General features: G+C 42.9%; 1 protein-coding gene across 9 annotated transcripts in view; it reads left to right on the plus strand.

The window, feature by feature from the left end:
* Window positions 1-12,496, plus strand: part of IPO9 (importin 9) — a 164,532-nt gene extending 152,036 nt beyond the window's left edge. For all 9 annotated transcript variants that reach the window (XM_085897459.1, XM_085897462.1, XM_085897461.1 and 6 more), the window contains 5 exons: window positions 3,746-3,885; window positions 4,326-4,433; window positions 5,537-5,668; window positions 10,221-10,294; window positions 11,421-12,496. In XM_085897459.1, the coding sequence (XP_085753585.1) occupies window positions 3,746-3,885; window positions 4,326-4,433; window positions 5,537-5,668; window positions 10,221-10,294; window positions 11,421-11,537 (571 nt within the window). In that variant the 3' untranslated portion in view covers window positions 11,538-12,496. The remainder of the gene's footprint in view (window positions 1-3,745; window positions 3,886-4,325; window positions 4,434-5,536; window positions 5,669-10,220; window positions 10,295-11,420) is intronic.
* Window positions 12,497-14,815: the final 2,319 nt, after the last annotated feature.

A 14,815-nucleotide genomic window follows, 5' to 3' on the forward strand; every position in this document is an offset into this window, starting at 1 on the left:
GCTTCATTGTGGCAGTTTACCGATTGCCTGCTGTCTTAATTCCATGTCTGTTTCTTGCCTTTGCTCAAGTATTGGCAGGTCTGGTTGAGCCTGTGTTCACTGCTTCACAATCACTCTCAATAAACTATAAGCCATTTAATGCAACAAAATGATTAAGCATTATTATGACAAATGTATCAGGTAATATTTATCAGCAAATGTATCAGCTCAGCCTGGGATTAAACTCGCATTTGGTAATTCACTGCTTTGCGGGACCATGTCTGATGATGTGGACAGGCCCATTTGAGCTACAGGGTCAATATAACTTTTTTCTCTCTCTAATACTGAATGCCCAATCATGTCTGCTTGATAAGTGTAACAAACAAGGGTCGTGAATTTAAGGTTTCATTTATTGATTTATTTATTGTCCCTCGCAACTGGGAACTAAACAAAATAAAAACCTTTCTTAAGGCCCAGTTCACACCTTGACGTTTTAGCCAGCTTATGCCGATTTTTGGAAAATTTGTCTAAAACGCTGGTACACGTCGAATACGCTATGGGTAAGTTTTGATAACATTGAGAGCACGCTGAAAAACACTGCCATACGTCGTAGTACGCTGGCTTTAAACATTGTACTTTTCGGTTGTCCTCAAATTTTCCATGCTTGGAATTTTAAGACTTATGCCAGCGTATGACTCACAAGTTCCGCTACGTTGGCCATAAGTTGTAGGCACGTCACGCGATCGTTGACACACGTAACTTGTAAGTTACTCATAAGTCGAAACACATCGAGGTAATGTTTAGCGTACCCGAAACTTATTTCTAACCTATGAGTAACGTGTTGTACTCACGTTATGCGATCGGTGACACACATCGACACACGTAACTTGTAAGTTACTCATAAGTCGAAACGCATCGAGGTAATGTTTAGCGTCAGTGTTCCAGACTCCCTGGTTTTATTTTTTTTTCTTCCTTCCTTCGGTATGATCGTGATTTTGACACTTCGATTTCTAGTGCGGTTATAATATAATATAATTAATAGGCTGCCGCTCAACGATTGAAATCATAACCGCACTGTACACTGAACACAGTCATACCGAAGAAAAAAAAAAAACGGGAGTCTGGAACACTGACGCTAACCATTACCTTGATGTGTTTCGACTTATAAGCACCTTACAAGTAACGTGTGTCGATGTGTGTCACCGATCGCATATCGTGCGTACAACTTATTCCCATCGCATGCGGAGCGTGTGTCATACGGCAAGTACGTCGTAAAATTTTCAACATGTTTAAAATTACAAGACGTACTCCACTTACTACGACGTATGATAGCGTACTTTAGCGTTCTATTCACGCATACCAAACTTACCCATACCGTATTCGACGTGCGCCAGCGTTTTAGACGCATTTTTCAGAGGTCGGCATACGCTGGCAAGATCGCCAAGGTTGACGTGATGTTGACACTTCCATTTCTCTGGCGGTTATGATTCGAATCGTTGTGCGGCAGCCTTTTAATAGGCTACGTCACGTCATCGTCGGCGATACGTGCAGCGCGCTATGCATAAGTTAGACTATCGTTGGGCATAGGTTGTGTAGGCCGACAACAGGTTCAGCATTCGTTGGTATAAGTTATCTATAACACAACGAAACGTTCTGTGTCCGTTACTAATACGTTATGCATAAGACCAAGTCGTTATGAATACGTCCGAATCTTTAAAAAGAACATCAAAAGTTCAATGTAAGCCAGCGTTTTACATACATTTTAATACGTTGCCATTGCTGGCTAAAACGTCAAGGTGTGACTAGGCCTTTATATGCAGTGTCGAGACCTAAGGGCCTTCAGTTCGACCACCTGTTTGTCGTTGAATTAGCACCAGGTGGGGTTGACTCAGCCTGTCATCCTTTCGAGGTTGGAAAAATGAGTACCGGTGTACTGGGGTAATAACCATTCAGGGTAACCTGCGTCAGAGTGGCGACCCGTCCAGGCCTGTACTTCTTGCCAATGAAACTGTCTCGGCAGCCCTACGTGCCTTTTTTGTGTGGAAGGAATGGTATTATTATTATTATTATTATTATTATTATTATGATACAGTGTCCAGGCTCGTGGAGAAGCAATGCCACAGAATTGATCAGGAGGTAACAGAATGTAAAGAACAGTAGAAAGAGAAGGGGAAGCACACCAACAGCAGGGTTGAAGGACAAAATAGAGGGAGACTGGAGAAATAAGGCATGTGGGGAAGAATGATGGTTGGAGAGGACACATGGGGTGAACAAGTTGGATACACCTGCAACCTGTCAGGAAGGAAAAATTGGAAACTCGGAAAGAGGTGTGCTTGGAAAGGGTTATTGGGGGTGAAAATATCATGCTTGTGGACAGGGGATGGTTATTAATGGTTATAACATCTGAGATTGTGTTTGACAGCTGTCTTTGAAGCCTTGGAAGGAAGAATGAAATGTTCCACAGTTTGGGGCAGGGGGTGGGGGGGATGTATCAGATGAGTGGAAGTGAGCAGTCTGGATTTTTGGAGAAAAGGGGGGGGGTGGTGGTGGGGGTTGGTTTGGACAGACACCATGGGAAGGGCAGAGGGTGCAAGATCAGAATGGAGGGGCTAGAAGACAGAGTGACCATCGACCTGCATGTAATGTGAAAGTGATAGACTCAGAGACTCAGCTTCATCATGGGAGATTCAGGTGAACTTTATGGGCTTGGCTTGCACATCATCAGGCTGAGCATGGTGTGAGGCAGGTGTGCCAGCCCAGAGGGGAGAGCAATACTCGATCAAGCTGCGGATAAAGACCTTGTATGTGGATAAATGTTCGTTCAGGTGTGCCAAGGAAAGACCTTGCATGGCGGAGCCTACCCAGTCGATGACTGGGTTTGGGGGCCAAACCTTGACATGCGGTTTTCTCAAGAAAGGTCATGGCTTGTGGTTAGGCCCAAACGTTTGAGTCACTGAACTTCTTCAAGAGGATTGTTCAAAAAATATGTGGGATGGTTTACCAGATGGTCCTTTTGGAGAGAGAGAGAGAGAGACACAGAGAGACACAGAGAGAGACACAGACACAGACACAGACACAGACACAGACACAGACACAGACACAGACACAGACACAGACACAGACACAGACACAGACACAGACACAGACACAGACACAGACACAGACACAGACACAGACACAGACACAGACACAGACACAGACACAGACACAGACACAGACACAGACAGTCGGAGAGAGTCAGAGTCAGACAGAGAAAGAGAAAGTTGTCTGGATTGAGACATATTCCACATGTTTGACCATCTTGTGATTCTATCATAGTTTGCACAGAGGGAAGAGGCTGCTGCATGCCCATCTGAAGGAGGAGAGATGTTATGACAGAGAGTCGAGTCATCAGCAAGGATATGGAGGATTTTTCCAGACTCGGTGTGGTCGTCGTTGAAGATTGAAAACAAGACTGGGCTAAAAACACTGCCTTGGGGAACTCCAGCCTGATGGATCACACTGTTATCGGGGTTTGGGGTGGTCGGGCATGGGATTTGGGGTAGCTGGGGTTGGGGGTGGCAGAGTGTGGGGTTGTGGGTGGCAGGACATGAGGTTGGGGGCAGCCTGGCACAGGTTTGGGGGCAGCAGGGTGCAGAGTTGGTGGTGGAAGGACGTGTTGTGCTTTTAAAGTTTCTGTAGTAATGAAGAGATGGATCTTGCTTGTTACAAAGAGGACCTCTTTGAGATGTTCAGCATTTCTTTTATCTCAGCGTTTGTGTTCCAGTGCCATTGCATTGTGCAAGCTGCTGCAGCATGGAGTAGCCACGCATGACCTGCGCCTCCAGGACATCACAGTCCGTGGGGATCAGGTGTTTTCTCCATCCGAGGGGATCCGTACACGCTCCAAAGCTGCTCGGGGGCAGGGTACATGCTCACACCACCTTGCTGTCAGTCCGTTATTCTTTAATCATATTTTTCCATAACCTCTACCCCAATTTGTGATTTACTTTCACCTCTCACCAACCACCCTCCTCCCCAACGATTTTTGTCACCAAGGAATCATAAGTAAAGGGGGCAATAGATATAGAGTGCAAGTTGAGAAGCAGACATTGGACTTTGTAGTTCAAATTAGCCAATTTATTGATATTTATTAATGATAGTATTTATTAATGCACCATGACAGATAAAATGCACACTTTAATCTGAACTTTCCAACCCAGTTGTCGTATTTATTGTTGATTTTTTTTTGTTTGTTTGTTTCTTTCTTCCTGCTGCCCTCCATGGCCATTTGGAAACTGTAAGCCCCATAGCTATCAAATTTGCACCATGAAAATGACTGACCATGGTTCCCCTCTATTGTGCAGTGCCTGAGCGTTGGACTGTCATCCCGTTGCCCATTAAGATCTATAAGCTGCTAGTTAATGAGCTTTCTGTCATCATGGAGAGCAGCGCATCTCGTCGAGCTTCAGCAGGTATAGATTTTGGCCCACTTTATTCTGCCACCGACATGAACTTTACCTTTTTTTTGTTTTGCTGACCTTTCTCCTTACCTATTGTCGTTACTTTGTTTTGCCATTCACAAAACAACAGCGATTGATGTATTCCTGGATGATATCCTTTTTTACATTGTTTTTACAGGGTGTCAATCTTTTATTGGTCTCGAAATGCTTTCTTTCATGTAATTAGTCATCAACTCCCACTTTGACCCAACTTTGAATGCCAACACCCCACTTGCCATCCCTTGTGGCTTTGCCCACATCAAGCAGTCGACCGTGTGCCATGGCCCAGTCGACCATGTGCCGTGGCCCAGTCGAGCGTGTGCCGTGGCCCGGCCCAACCAGACCAAAGGCGTGGCCCGGCCCAACCGCGTGGCCCAGCCCAAGCGCACCAAACGCGTTGCCCGGCCCAAGCGCACCAAACGATTGGATTTGCCGAATCAGCCGTGTCACCTCACCAAATCAACGCAAATTGTTTGAATCCCTGCACTGTTTCCTGGTCATTGCTGGTTCATTATCCCTCTCAAACCTCTGGAGCCTTTCCGCAAAAGGCTTTTAATGACCCCCGCTGAGACTACGGGTTTTTGCCCTGAAGCTGCAATTCACTGCAACTGCTTGTGTTATTCCCCTGTTTCCTCACGCCTTTAATTCCCTTCACTAGACTTATTTCATCCATTCCCTTCACCTCCTGCCCTCTTCTTGGCACTATTCATTCCCATCTCTCTTTTCTTACCAAAACATTGACTTTGGTAATCATTTACATAATGGTGCTTCCCAGTTTTGAATGCGGATTTGGATCCAGATCTAACATTTCAAACAAATTTGCACAATCTTTCATCTTGGCCTACTTTGGCTGGAGGAAGCTTAAGCCCCACTCAATTGTAAGTTTTGATAATTTGCATTAACACAGAGCTTGTACCATCCCTGATGTTTTTTTTTTTTTTCGGGGAGGGGGGGGGAATTTCCTTGACAATGCTGTTGTCTCCTGATGAACAATTAGAAGTCAAACGTTTTCCTGATCGTCCTAAGCGATTTGGCACCTTCTCAAAATGTTTGACTTCTTTCTGCATTGGGAACAGGTACTGGTGAAGAGTTGGAGTCTTTTGAGGAAGAAGATGAGGTTGAGGATGAAGAGGAGGTTGATGATGACGACGATGTTACTGGTCAGACACTGTCGGAGCTATTTGGAGTTGGTATTGGTTGCAGATATGGTGAGACGTCTGTGTTTTTCACTGCTCTTTGACGTTCATTGTTACCCCCGCTACCTAAGGTGGACGGAGGTTGTTTTCACCCTTCATTGTCTGTTTGTTATTGCAAGATATGTTAGTCAGCTTGTATGTTTTTTTTATTTTTTTATTTTTTTATTTGTTTGTTTGTTTGTTTGTTTGTTTGTTTGTTTGTCTGTAATCATGTATAAAAAAATTCTGCAGAGCACAATTATCATTGGAAATTTTTGTAACTTCGCATATCAGAGGCCTATTGAGGTCCCTTTCAGCGCATAAAATTTTGAAGGTCAAGGTCAAAGGTCAAGGTCACTTTGTCACAAATCAGGGGAGTAGACGAAACCCTTATTTTTTGAGTAATTTCGATCGGATCGTCTTCAAACTTCATGGGAATATAGTTCATGGTCTGGCGCTCAGCTGATTAATTTTTGGTGGCGATTGGCCTTGACCTTCATGGTTAGCGCCTCAGGTCAAACATATTTGACCCCAAGGTCAAATTTTCAAGTTTTAGGAACCATATCGTGTCGTACCTCAAATTGAACACCTCGATGAGTGCTTTCTAGATATGTCAAGCTTGAGACATTATGACGTCATTTGGTGAGGTTCTGAGGCAAACGCATATTTTTCATGGTAACTCTAGAACTATTCTCATCCGAATCTCTCGTAGGCAGATATTCCTCAAGAAGTCGCTCCTGGTGGATAGCACCTCTGTTCACCTCAGTGTGACCTTAAAGAAGTCACACGTGGTCACCTTTTGGCAAGATACGGGTCACCTGCGGGTGACATTGGTTTTTATTTGTCTGTCTGTCTGTTTGTCTGTGAGCAGAATATCTCAAAAAGTTATGGACGGATTTGGAAAAAAATTGGTGGATAGGTTAGAAGTGCGACGATGGCGAATTGATTCGATTTTGGTGAAGATCAGGATCTGGATACTGTAATTTTTACCTCCACCACCAAGGGTGTACGGAGGTTATGTTTTTGGGTTGCCCGTCCAGCTGTCTGTCCGTCCGTGATAGATTTTAGTTACCACGATAACTTAAGAACATCTGCAGGGATCTCAGTCAAACTTGGTGCAAATATGTCTAATGATGTAAAGATAAACTAATTAGATTATGAGATCAAGAGGTCAAAGGTGAGCGGTCCCATCTATCTATAATTACAGGTGTGTGTGTGTGTGTGTGTGTGTGTGTGGGTGTGTGTGTGTGTGTGTGTGTGTATGTGTGTGTGACCGCTGTTTCTCGACAACCACTGGTCCAATCTAATTGAAACTTGCCAGGTATATTGCTGTGGACCTGAGGATGTGCCTTTTCAAGGTTTGATATAAATCGGACAAGTGGTTCCCAAGTTATGGCCATTTATTTACCAAACCAATGACAGGACACGTTGCTGCGTAGGCGTGGCCGATGGGGGAAAGGGTGCCGTTTCGTTACCAATGACAAGACATGTTGTTGCGTAGGCGTGGCCGATGGGGGAAAGGGTGCCATTTCGTTACCAATGACAAGACATGTTGTTACGTAGGCGTGGCCGTTGGGGAAGAGATCCTCAGCTGCGTTCCTCATAACTGGTTACAACTTACGGATAGTGATGACTTACTGTATTCTAATAATTTCTCGATTTCTTATGCGTATATTTATATATATATATATATAAATATATATATATATATATATATATATATATATTTTTATATATATATATATATATATATATATATATATATATATATATTTATATATATATATATATATATATATATATATATATATATATATATATATATATATATATTTATATATATATATATATATATATATATATATATATATATATATATATATATATATATATATATATATATATATATATATATATATATATATATATATATATATATATATATATATATATATATATATTTATATATATATATATATATATATATATATATTTATATATATATATATATATTTATATATATATATATATATTTATATATATATATATATATTTATATATTTATATATATATATATATATATATATATATATATATATATATATATATATATATATATATATATATATATATATATATATATGAACACAATGCCCCAATTCAGTCGTTTACGAGACCGAAGGAACGGCCTTTAAGGTTGTTTGAAAGTTTTTTGGGTTTTTTTGCACGTACGGGCACGCGAGAGCGAAGGAATGGCCTGTGTAGTTGTTGTTTCTGGCACGCAGTTTGAAAGTTTTTTTTTTTTTTGCACGTACTAGTTAGTTAAAAATTCTGTTTCCGCTCTAACTCATGAACCAGTAATGGGATTTTGACCAAACTTGGAATAAGTATATATTATGATGTAAAAATGGACTGATTCGATTTTGGCATCAAGAGGTCAAAGGTCAGAGGTCATTTCAGGTAAAAATGTCATACATGAGAACAGCTGAAGGGATTTAAATCAAACTTGGTACAAGCATGTATAATGATGTAAAGATGAACTGATTAGATTTTTGAGATCAAAGGTCAGAGGATATGTTCGGTAGTTTAAGTGATTGCCATTGAAAGATGGGGCCAAAAACGATATGATATTTTGATATTGTGATAGCGTTGTGCGATAGCACAATATCGCAAACAATTATTATTTTATTTATTTTAAATGGAAATCACCCCAAACAAGGCATAAAGTCACTCCAGGTAAGGGGCTAAGGGAAGGTTATATAAAGAGAAGGATAAAGCAAATCAAAATAAATGAAAGAGAAAAATAACAAGAAAACATCCTAGACACAGGAAGTAGCAGAAGTCAGGTGAAAGTGTGGTTATGGACGGACTTGGCCGAAACTTGGTGGATGAGTTGAGTACGTGTCAAGAACGGGCTGATTCGATATTTGTGAAGATCTGGATCAGGCCTATCAGTGGGATATAATATGTACGCTGTTCAGCCTGGTGAAGGTATCCACTCCACTGAGTGCCGTTCTAGTTTTAGTGGTTCATCACCATTGAGTGATAGGGCTAAAAACGATATCCTGTACAGGATATCTCAAAAACTTATTGAGGAATTTGGATGAATCTTGGTGGATGAGTTGGGTAAGTGACAAGAACAAGCCAATTACATTTCTGTTGAGGTCCGGATGCAGATGTTGCCCATCAGTGGGACACAAAACCTAAACTTCATTCAACCTGGCGGAGGTATGCGCTCGACTGAGAACTGTTCTAGTTTGTCATTGCCTTGATATCCATTCGTGCTTTCAAAACAGTCATTGACCAATTGCGATCTATTTTTTGTTCATTCTTATTGGGTATTGTCCTTTCCCAATCCCCACCCACCACTACAATTGCATTATTATTAAATCTTTGTCTGTTTGTTTTTCTTTGCCTTTAATCATGAAAACCTGTAACTTCACAACACAATGTTCTCTTGTTCTTGTGGACTTGCGACGGCTTGGGTTTTCCTTTGTCCGGCAAACTGTGTCGTCGAGGAAGCGAATTATGCAAATTGCCGGCGGTTATGCCACCATCTTCCTTTGTACACCCACCACCATCCTTGGTCTGTTCCTCACCCCTGGGGCCTTTACCCCCTATTCTGGATTCCTCTCCTATGTATTTATTTTCCCTCTCCCAAGAGCTGACCCTTTATCACAGTTTCCAGCTCCCCCACCCCGTCCTCTCCACAGCTTGCCGGTCTGTTTTGCAGCTTGCCCTTGATGCCTCTCTCAAGGTCGTATCCTTAGTGATGCCTTTTTCTGCATTTGCGATTCGCAGTGCCCAAGCCCCATTGTCCACATTATTTGAGCTAAATAGTGATATTTGATTAGCAATTGTTATTCAGGTTTGTCTTTCAGTATTTGGTATATACTGCAGTCTCTCTCCCTTTTTTTATTATTTTTTCTTTTACTCTTCCAATCAAACCTTTTATAAAATTCTCAGGAATGCTATTTTTGGTGGGGGGGGGGGGATGGGGGTCTGTAAGGAGTCAGGCACAGGCTGCGGGTTGATTTGAATTTGGTACAGAGGCGGAAACGGGAAAGTAAACAGAGGGAGAGAAACGAGGAAAAAATAAAAGTGGCAGAATCACTGAGAGCAAGAGGAGACTTTGTCCAGGGAAGAAGTGGAAACGGAGAGAAGTGCAGTGATGTGCGATTTAAATTGTGGAAGAAGCTGTGAAGGCGAGATGTCACATTGCCGCCTCTTGCCTCAAATCGCATGCGATCCCCGCAGGGGGGTCTGTTAATCGCCTTAGCGTCTGTGAGGAAGCCCGCTGTGTTAACATCTCCCCGGCTGTCAGCACAATTTCTCGGCATTCCCACCACATTCCCCATGTCACTGTTTACCTCCTCCTCTTCTTGCCGCTCCCTTGATGTTTACTCCTTTTCACTGAATTTGCCCTTAACCTTCATCACCCTTTTTAACCCGCTAAGCGGTTGATATGCCAGGGGCCGGTTGTGTGCTTCCCAAAAGCTGCCACAAGAGCCTGCGAGAAACAAGCATGCAAGAAATCCTTGTAAGATCGGATGCTTTAATTTGCCTGTTGTTCTACTTTAAACAGATGACGAATTGTATGATGAAGAGGAGGAAGATCCAGATGCAGTGAAAGATCCTTTGTATCAGGTGGACATTCAAGTAAGCAAACGCCCTTCCTGCATTGTTTGTATCAATCCTATGTTGGTTGATCAGCTGTCTACTTGCTGCAATGCCACATGAAAATTTGAAATTATAGCAAGCTTACCTTAAAGGATTGTCTACCTTGAGTATTACGGGTGCAAAATTGCCGATCCAAATTTTCAGAGTAAATGAAATGGTAAGCTCTGATTAAGATGAATTTTCGATGCAAATGCTCTCTTTAGCTTAAGGGAGGTCCACTGTGATCATATAGGTCATGTGACTGTTTCTGTAAATTGCTCCTGTTTTGAGGTCCATCCAATGACATGTGCCAAACTACATAATTTATTAATTTGGTCTATAAGAACAGTAACATGTTTTATGTTCAAACCCCCACCAGGAGGACATCTTGGTGTTCATAACTTGACTATAAATCATAGGATTTAAATTTGTAATTTATTGAACAATCATTTTGACGTTTTTGATATTTAGTCAATGTATATTTGTGGGGAGTGGGGGTGGGAGGGGCAGGGAGGTGGGGTGGGGGGGGGGAGAGAGAGAGAGGTCACCTGGTAATCTGTCAAACAAGTTCGCTGGTTTTACAAAGCCTGCCGTACGCAAATTATGTGCCTCGTAATCGTGACATATTGACCAACAGGTAAGGTAGTGCTTTAAGTGTTGGGCTAAATACGTATATAGTCGAAATGAAGTTGTACAGCTTTAGTCGATGAACAAAGTGCCGTCGGGCCTAAACCTGTGGGCTTCAATACACCTGATCTTGTTGCATCTCGCAAGCTAAACGGAGTCAAGCCCGGTTAGTAGGTTTGTTGGAGACCTCCATGGAGTGCTGTTTGAGTACAGCAGAACTCAAGTGGACGTGTGCTCACCTCTGAGGCCTCTGGGATTGCAATTGTTCACCCGTGGAGTGGGAGCCTACTGAAACTACCGCTGTGGTGCAGCACCATGAGAGACCATTGTCTTGAATCGCATAAAGCTGGCCGTCCTGTTTACCTTTATATGTAGTTTTTTTTTTTTTGCTATGGCAAGTCTGAAGGACACTCGCTTTTGTTAACTGTCACACGTTCACTTCTTGTCCAGGTTAGCCACTGTTTTTATTAATTTACTTTTTATTTCCCCCCCTGCCCAGGTTTACCTGACAGAGTTCCTGCAGCACTTTGCCCGCCTGCCTTGTTATTCAGCATTCCGTCAGCACCTGAACGATGGAGAGAAACGCGTCTTACAGTCCGTGGGCATCACTTCGTGACCAAGACGTTATGTCACACATTGTCAATGTTCGGAAGGGGGACCCAACAAAAGCAATGCGCAGTCACTACCTTTACAAACCTTACTCTTCCTTTGACCTGCAAATCAAAGATTGAACATCGACTTACGTTCTCAATGCAGCACTTTAAAAACACTGTAAATGTTTGTGTGCGTCCAGAAGTAGCGCAAGTATCGCGGTCACTTGTGGAAGTGGTAGTGCATGCTTCGCAAGCAAGAATTCCATCATCGGAGGCAGAGAAATTTGATTTTTTTTTCTTTCTTTCCGCTCCCCATCATGCTGAGCGATCGTGTAATCCAAAGCGTTTGTGCTGTGGTTAAGGGGAAGCCGTGTAGGATATAATAACTCGATGTGCCTCTGATCAGAACTCTCCTTGTTCATAGTTGTGTATCTTCACACTTGCCATATGTTTTGTGTCTGTCTTCCTTTTGTGTCATTTTCACAACCCGTTAAGCCAGCCTGCCTCACTCCTTCCCCACCCCGTTTCCCAACCCCCATCTTTGAGACCAAGGTAAAAGTATGTACAGCTACTTAATCCAGAAGTGTCGATTAAATATTTCCTTTTCAATTTTAAGCCATTCATTGATAATTTAAAATAGACGTTAAAAAGAACTTGTTTTTGTATTACACCTTCTTTGTGTGTGACACTCCTTTTGATTTATTTTTGCATGTCAGTCTCTTGGAGTCCTAACAGTCAGTCTTGAATTTTATTTTATACGACTCCCTCCGAACCCCCAATCACCTATGTCTCCCAAGTCTTATTTGTTGAACAAAGCTGAACACCTTTTGCCTTTTGCAATTGTTGGTTGAAGTACAGAATTCCTCAGCCCACTGATGCTTCTGTATATTGTTGAGGCTTCCGATGCCTCGTATCCCCCAGTGTACATAACGCGTGGAGTTTTGACACGTGTAATGTTACGCAATAAAGTTCTGCACCTCTAGCTTTTCATCTCTGGTGGGAATTGCGTTGAACGGTCATCCATCCATGGCACCACGGTTTTTACAATGCTTGTCAAAACGGATCGCGTCTGAGCAATCTGTTCCTCGACGGCGTACTCTGATACGCTGTAACGGATGTCGCTTTTTGTAAAAGCCTCTAATTTATTACTTTTCTCATGAGTGGGTTTGAGTGCATGTTGTGCAGGACGTTCCTTTGGCCGGGTTTGTCAGGTATTGCCAAGTAAATGCCGACTTTTGGCAATTGTGAAGTCGGCTGTTTGTGTCGTGCAATTAAGTAGCGATGCTTTTGAATGTTGTGGTTTTGGATTTTTGATAAACATGTCGAATTGGTTATTATGTGATAACGGATTTAACTTATGCATGTGTCACAATGTGTTCGAGTTGCGACCTCATGCAGCGTTTTTTTGATGCGATAGGTTGCTTCGTTGTAACGTCATAATTGCATGCGTCGAACGCTTTACCCGATCAGTATGAACATTTTTGAGGGTCATCAAGGCCTAAATTTTATTGGGGAAAAATTGATGATGTTATCGGTCATGTGGTTCAGCAGCTTTTTTTTTAAAAACATAAAAACCTTTAAAAATCATTGTCTCCAAAACATCTTAAACAGATCGAGGCAAAACTTTACAGGTATGATCACCTATCCATGAGGAACAAAAAGTTCTCCACCTATGATGTCATAGGTCACTTAATTATGTGATCTCGGTCACTCATTCTCTGACCAAGGATCTGAGACAGAGACTTAATTCCTTTGGTACCAGGTCTCTTCAGAGAATCCTTGGCGATCGCTGGTCGGACTTTGTGTCTAACGAGCAGTTGCTGAGAGAGACTCAAATGAGATTTGTTACCTGCATAGTCCGTGAGCGTCAACTGCGGCTCTTTGTACATGTGGCTCATTTTCCTGACGCTGATCCTGCTTACCTTCCCCTCACCCCGCCTTACCTTCCCCTCACACTCCCCCTCGTGCCACAATACCTTCTCCATCTGCCTGGGGGATTGCCAGATGGAGGCCACTGGAGTACCAGATGAAAGTGGACGCAGCGACGCGCTGCTCCGGCGCATGCTCCCATACCCGACCTGACCAATGGTGCCTATGTTCACATACCCCTTGGAGGCACAGAGAGAAATTACCGTTCGCCTTCACCTTCCATGAACACTTTAGAGTGGTTGTGGTAACATATGACCTTCGGTGATAATGCTCATCAGTGTAGAGCACCATGCTCATACCAGCTGCAGGGAAACTACGAGGCCCGAAACTAATGGTGACGAGTTAATCTGGGCCATACGCCTGTCGTCTTCTCTTCCTCATGGATCGTACTAGTGGACTTTGTTTTATTGTGGATGCAGGGGCAGAGGTGAGCATTGTGCCGCCATCTCCCGCTGAACAGAAAAATCGACAGGAATGTTCATTGCATGCCGTTAACAACAGCGCCATTGCTACTTTTCGAGAGTGTCTCCTCCAGTAGGCATGATGTTTTTGGTCTTCCATCCATCTGTCGGTTATTGTTTTTATTTGTTTCATGATTACTTGAGAAGAACTCCCACCCTCTCTTCATCAATAATCTCTCTGACTCTGGAAAATCCTCTATCTCTTTGTTGATGATTCCATCCTCTGCCGTACCATCTGTCATCCCTCAGATCGGCAAGCAGCAGCTTCTTCACTCACGACAGATATGGATAAAATCACAAACTGGTCCAACACGTGGAACATGTCTTGCAATCCTGACAAATCTCACTCCCACCATGTCTCGACAAAAGGACCGTTTGGAACCCCCCCTCCCCCCCACACCTATCTACTTTCTCAACAATCCTCTGGAAGAAGTCCTTTCATTCAAGCTTCTGGGTCTCACTATCTGCCATGATCTTTCCTGGGAAAGCCACATTTCCAAGCTGGCCTCCAAAGGCAGTCATCGACTGGGCATCCTCCGTTATTCAAAATCCTTCCTTAGCCCACCTAAACTCCTGACCACGTACAAAGCTTTTGTCTGCAGCCTAATGGAGTACTGCTGTCCTCTCTGGGCTGGTGCTCCTGCCTCTCACCTTTCTCGGCTTCACGCTGTGGAAACCAAGGCATTTAGGATCATTGGTATCTCGCACGATGAGGCTGAGTCTTTGGGTCTCACTCTCACCGCAGGCAAAACTACCAAAATCAAGAATCACTGCTCACCTTCACTCTTTCATTCCTCTTTTTTCCCCACCTTTGGAACAAACTCATATACTCTTCAATCCCATTCTTCCCTCCAGGTCTTCAAAACAGCTGTTCACCACCACCTCTTATCTTCCCCCATCCAAAACCTCGA

Source organism: Eptatretus burgeri, chromosome 10 (genome assembly GCF_056783735.1).
Source record: "Eptatretus burgeri isolate ZD-2024b chromosome 10, Ebu_testis_v1, whole genome shotgun sequence".
Classification (NCBI taxonomy): domain Eukaryota; kingdom Metazoa; phylum Chordata; class Myxini; order Myxiniformes; family Myxinidae; genus Eptatretus; species Eptatretus burgeri.